General features: G+C 35.0%; 1 protein-coding gene across 1 annotated transcript; it reads left to right on the forward strand.

Annotated features, from left to right (window-relative positions):
- Positions 1-98: 98 nt before the first annotated feature.
- On the forward strand, positions 99-2,192 carry CGCS363_v007999 (uncharacterized protein; the record flags this gene model as incomplete). The annotated part of the gene is made up of 1 exon (XM_036639848.1): positions 99-2,192. One exon carries the CDS (start codon positions 99-101, stop codon positions 2,190-2,192), a length of 2,094 nt encoding a protein of 697 aa, XP_036494193.1.
- Between the last annotated feature and the right edge of the window lie 4,062 nt (positions 2,193-6,254).

Raw genomic sequence — 6,254 nt, forward strand, 5'->3', positions numbered from 1 at the left:
ACCTAACCGCGTCTCACCCGGACGACAAGCCAGCCCAACCAAAAACCTTTCAACAAACGACGAAAGGCCTTCATTTTTCATCAGAGCACCCACGAAAAATGACAGACTCATCAGACGAATCTGCCACCGAGGGCGTCGGCCTCGTGCAGAACGATGCATCCGACTCGGAAAACTCCGTCGACTCTGAGGTCGAAGACCAGGGCACCGGCTTCCTCGACGTCGAGGCTTCCGAATCAGGCGGCAGCGACTCCGAGTCCAGCGACGACTCGTCCGATGAGGAATCAGACTACGACGACATCCTTGGGGCAGGCAGCAGCCGCAAGGCGCAACCCAAGGCCGTCTTTACCCAGTTCAAGAAGCTGCCTATCGAGCTGCGCCATCGCATCTGGCAGTACTTCTGTCCTGATCTTGATCGTTCACCGCGCGTTCTTTCCTTTCAGATGGTCTGCTCACCGACGCAAGATGTCATCTGGGAAAGCGCGACCCTGGATAACCAGATCCGGGCGGTGGACGCGATGCTAGGTCTTCACCAAGAAAGTCGCGAGATCGCGCTCAAGGCGTTCCCAGACACGCTAGCCATTCGCGAAGGTCGCCGGATCGTGCACTTCAACAAGGAGCGCGACATTGTGCACATCAATGGCCATAGGAAGGAGTGGGCTCACAACGCCGTCATCCCAGGATTTTCAGAAAACGTGCTCCACCTCGCTGCAGATATCGACTACTTCCAACTCAAGGAAATGCAGACTCTCGCCTCCTTTCCCGAGGTGATCAACTTTTACAAATTCGAGTGGCACAATGAGGGACGTCCCCCAAAGAAGCTGCGATGGTGCGCTTCGGACAAGATTCACCGTTACGAGCTCCAGCAGTTACAGCGAGAGTGCCGGATTGGCGAAGACCTGCACTTTGTGTACTGCTGGCCTGATGTCGACAAGCACCCGGAATTTGCCGCGAAACACGCATCTGAGCAGTTTGCGGCCATGGACGGTCTGGATGAACTCAGCGACGAACTCCGGGAGACGATCCTGGAAGGGGACCCTGACCTCGAAGCCAAGACTGTCGAGGAGTGGGATGTCATGTTTGAGCAGCTCTGCGACATCAAGTACTGGCGAATGACATGCTTCGGTTGGGACGCCGCGGATGGGTTTCCCGCATTCTTGGCAAAGCATGGTGATGCACGGGAGTACGACCCCAATGAAGATGAAGAAGGCGACGAGGTCGGAGAATCATCGGAAGAAGACGACTCGGATCAGAATGAGTACGAGAGCGACGGTATCGACGACGCCACCATCGATGAAGAGTCTGTAAATGAGGACCCGGACGTGGATGACCTTGAGATCGACGGCAGCCAGGAAAGCGAAGACGATGAAGATGGTGGCGCTTCTGACTTTGGCGGGTTCTCTCCGCTGAGAGACGAGGACGGCGGCAGCATGCTGGTCGACGGCGATGCTTCAGCGGCACAATTTTCAAGTCCCGAGCCGGAGGCTGCGGGAGACCGCCCGCGTGGGCGAGGCGGTAGGCCTTTGGTGGTACTGGACGACGATGATGAGGAGGAAGAGACCGAGGGACAAGACTCGCAACCCCCAGCCAGAAGCCGAAGACGTGAATTCTTTAAGATCGACTCCGAGATTGAGGACGAAGACGAGGAGGAACAGCCTGCCCAGATTACAACCCGGCGCCGACGTGTGGTTGTATCCGATGACGAAGACGAAGATGAGGAGGACGAGGCAGAGAAGCCTGCACGACCGGCAGGGCGACGCGCTCGGGTACTACCATCAGACGACGAGGAAGAAGACGAAGACGAGGGCGGTGCAGAAGTTGGCGTCGACAAGACCAAGGATGAGTCGGACGAGGAAGAGGAACCGTCAAGAGCAAAGAAGCCCCTTTCGCTCGCTGAGAAACTCCAACGCAATCGCCGACAAAACCCGATATCGGACGACGAGTCCGAACAAGAACAAAGCTCGGAGGAGGATGCGCCGCCAAAGAAGATGTCGCTCGCCGAGAAGCTCATGGCCCATCGTCGCAAGAACCCCATCGAGTCCGAGTCGGAGCCTGAGACGGAAGGCACCATTGGCGTTGACGATACCGACGATGAGGAGGATGAAGAAGAGGACGAGGATGAGGAGAGCGGCATGTTCATGAACATGGCCGAGGAGGGCGAATCGGGAGACGAGCAGGATGAGGATGATTACTAGACGCAGGGAAGCGATTCTTTCTCGGGCTTATTAACGTCTGCATGTACGATCGGATGTAACAAAAACGCTCCCTTAAATATTTTTAATTCCACGAAGATCACATTTCCAACTTCATGGCAAGCCAGAACAGGCGCAACCGAAAACCACAGAATCGCTTCAGACTCTTTTTAATAGAAATTCACCAGTTAAGGTCACCAGGTCAAAGTCCTAAATTCAAATGTAGCAAATCATCGCGAGCAGGTGCAACCAAAAACCACAAAACCCCTTCAGACATTTTTTAAAAGAAAAAAAAAAAGTAACCAGTCAATTCAGCAAACAAAAATTGATAAAAAAAGCAAAAGTTCGGAACAATCTCGATTGGGGTGCAGAGTCCCAAGGGAGATTCGAACCTATGAAACTCACCCGAAGGTTGGTTTCTACCCTCACTTTGACTTGCCGCTGGGCTAAAGACGGCCTCTGGAGTTACGGATGCGGCCGGCCAGGACGAGAGAACCAGATGGCTACCTTGACTATAATGGAAGGAAGGGGTGGGTGGTGAGACCGTGAGGGTTGGTTGTGGTGGTACCTGGATGGCGGGAGGACAAAGGTGAGGTGAGTTGAGGCGAAAGGTGAAAGGTGAAGTTATTTGTGGGACTGCTGCATGGGACAGGCGTTCACTTCAGAGGGTAATAGCACTGAGCATAAACATGTATGGAACTATACATGTCAATGAAATTTATAAGCAGTGGGTTAGGAGAGCTGAGGATGCTGGGTGTGATACTATCTTGAGCCTCAAAGAGGTGAGCTATCGACAATGTTCAAATCTTAGCTGATTCCATCACTATCATCTGGGCCTCAATTTCTCGTAAGTACTACTGTTGTAGCCACTCAGCCACTTATAGCTTCATGGCTTTGTGTAGCATAGGTGTATTTAATACGCCTTCGCTTTATATCCCTATTTCTAAGAGATTAACCTTATTTTCACCTATTTCTACAACCTCTACTATATAATAGTTATAAGCTTAGCTCTTAATATAATACTTCATACCCCCTAATATACTATAAAATAAGCTATAGCTTAACGTAGTTTATTATTTATTTTATAATATCTTTTTAATAGCTTAATAGTAGCTAACTAATATATTCTTTATGAAGTAATATAACTAGCTTATATAGTTTATATAACTATACTTTTATATACTTTAGAATAGTATATAGGAATATATTAACCTTTATAGTGAGGAGGCACCTAATTTAATATAGTAAGTATTATACCCTCTTATACTGAACGAACTATATATAAAGTAATAAGAAGAGGCTTAATATAAATATATCTAATTTTATACTAACTAAGCTACTTACTGCTATACTTACTAACTAAACCCTATTAATACTAAACTACTATTACTACCTATATTTATAATTAAAAATATTTAAAAAAAGTATATAGAATATATTATAGATTATAGGATATAAGTTATAAAGCGAAAAGAGCTTATTATAAGTTACTACTTTATTTAAAACTAAGTTTATACTATAGTTAACTATAAGATATTATTAATAATATAAAGTAACTTTATTTTTATTAAGAACACTTTAATTTAAGTTTTTATTTATATACTTAAGAATTACTTTATACTAATAGTCCTCTCTATAGTTACTACTATATAAGATAATTACTTCGCTTTACTATAGAGAGCTATAGTAATAATAAATCTAAAAGTATAATATTAAGAGTAATACTATATATATTAATATATATAAGTATATAAAATCCTTAAGATCTAAGAAGTCCTCACTTTATATACCTTTTTAGAAGTAGTTAGTAAATACCTTACGCTATTTTAAACTAAATAAAGCTTTATTAAACTTATTATAATAGAAGAGATTAATAAACTTATATATAATATTATTAAATATAGAGTAATCTTTACTATTTTCATTAATTAGTATTAAAAAGGGGCAGAGAACTTAGAATTTTTTAGTAATTTTAACTTAAAGGAAAGGGGGTAGATAGGCGTTTTTATAAGCATTAAGCGTTATTATAAGAGGAAAAGGGTTATATAAGTAGATAGAAGCCTAGTTAGCTTATAATAAAAAAAACTAAAGTAAATAAGTAAAAAATACACTTATTTTTATATAAATTCCTATTTTTCTTTAATAACTTTAGTAACTACTTTCTTAGAAGAGCTTTTAGGTTTTTTTAACTTAGTTTATAGAAAAAATTTATTAATTTTTACTTTTTAAAAATTAAATAAGAATAAATATTTTTAAGTTTCTCTAGTTTTAGTTAGCTTTATTTTTATCCTCTTTTTTAATCCTTATTATACTTCTTTAATTATTTAAAATAGAGATAGAATAGAATACTATATAAATAATATTACTAAACTTCTTTTTAGTAACTTATTTTCTCTTAAAGAATTATATAACTTAAAATATAAAGAGAGTAAAAAATATAAATAAAATATAAATTAGTTAAGCTTATATTTATATATTTATTTTTATATTTCTTATAGTTATTTAGAAAATTAATATATAAATATTTAAGTATTTTTAAAAACTTTCTATTTAGAGTAAAGCGTTTAATATAATTAATAAGTTTTCTCTTTTATTTTATTATAAAATTAATAACTAATATAGAGAGTATAAACTAAACTACTATAGAGGATTTCTTTTATAATTATTCTATATTATTTTATTAAGCTAAAGTAAGAAAAGCTTAGAAAAAGAAATAATTTAAGTATTATTATATTAGAAGAAAATTTAGTTAATATCTTTTTAACCTCTATTTTTTTAAAATAAAGAGTAATAACTTAAATATTTAAAATTAAAGATTAATTAAATTTATAAAAGTTTAAAAAACTTTAAGAAGAAAAGTATTTAATTAAGTAAAAGAGAGTAAATAAGGTTTTATATAAGTTTAATTAATCCTCTTTATTAGCTTACTATTTACTTATTTAAAATTATTATATATTACTTTATTATAAACTATTATAATAATAACTTAAAAATAATTAAAATAAAGTAAACTTATTTTACTCTTACTTTTAAAGCTAAAGTTATAAAAGTAATAAGATTTATTTTACTCTTTTTATAAACTTTAAAAAGGATAAAATTAATTAATTTATTCTAAGAAATTTCTCTTTATTTAAACTTATTAAAAGGTTTCTAATAATATATTAACTAATAAAGAGAAATACTAAAAAGTTTAAAAATTTAAGATCTAAGTTATACTTATATATAGAAATACTAAGATTTAACTTTCTTAAATTATAAATTACTATAAGTATAAAAGTATAAAAAACTAAAAAAGAAAAATATTATAATTATACTAACTTTTTAAAAAGAGAAGAGGGGAATATTTTCTAAGCTTAACTAAAAATATTTCTCCTTTTTAAGAATAATTTTATATTAATTCTATAGAAAAAAAAATATATATATCTTTTCTATTACTCCTCTTCTATATTCTTAAGTAGTAAATAAGTAGCTAAAATAAAGTATTTTTTTTAAAATTTATAGTTAATATTATAGTTTTATTATAGATTTTATTAAATTTTAAATTTAACTTATAAAAAAGGAGTATTATAAAATAAAGCTATTAAAGATATTACTAATAATAATTAAACTCTCTTTATAAAGAAAAGAAAAAGAAACTTAAAGTATAAAATAACTTTACTATTAAGATAATAGAAAAAAAGAAAGATAATAAATATATATATATTTTTTAGATAAAAGAGAAGGATAAAAATAGAAATAATAATAAGAATATCTCTTTCTTTCTTTATCTCTCTCTTTACTTTTTATTATCTTTTTAAACTTATATTATAAAAATTCTTCTATTACTCTTTCTATTAATAAATTATTAGCTTTATTTAAATCTTATATAATCTTTTTATTTTAGCTTTTTTTAAGAAAGCTTTTTTTTACTTCTTTTTCTATTAATTTACTTATATCTTTTTTAGAATAATATTATTAAACTTTAGAGCTTTAAAGACTTTAATTTTAGTTTAAAATAAATAACTTAGATTAGAAATAATAAATAATAAAGCTAACTTAGTTATTAATAATATTTTAGTAAGTCTT

The sequence above is a fragment of the Colletotrichum siamense genome (genome assembly GCF_013390195.1).
Source record: "Colletotrichum siamense strain Cg363 chromosome Unknown KSG_Cg363_contig05, whole genome shotgun sequence".
NCBI lineage: Eukaryota > Fungi > Ascomycota > Sordariomycetes > Glomerellales > Glomerellaceae > Colletotrichum > Colletotrichum siamense.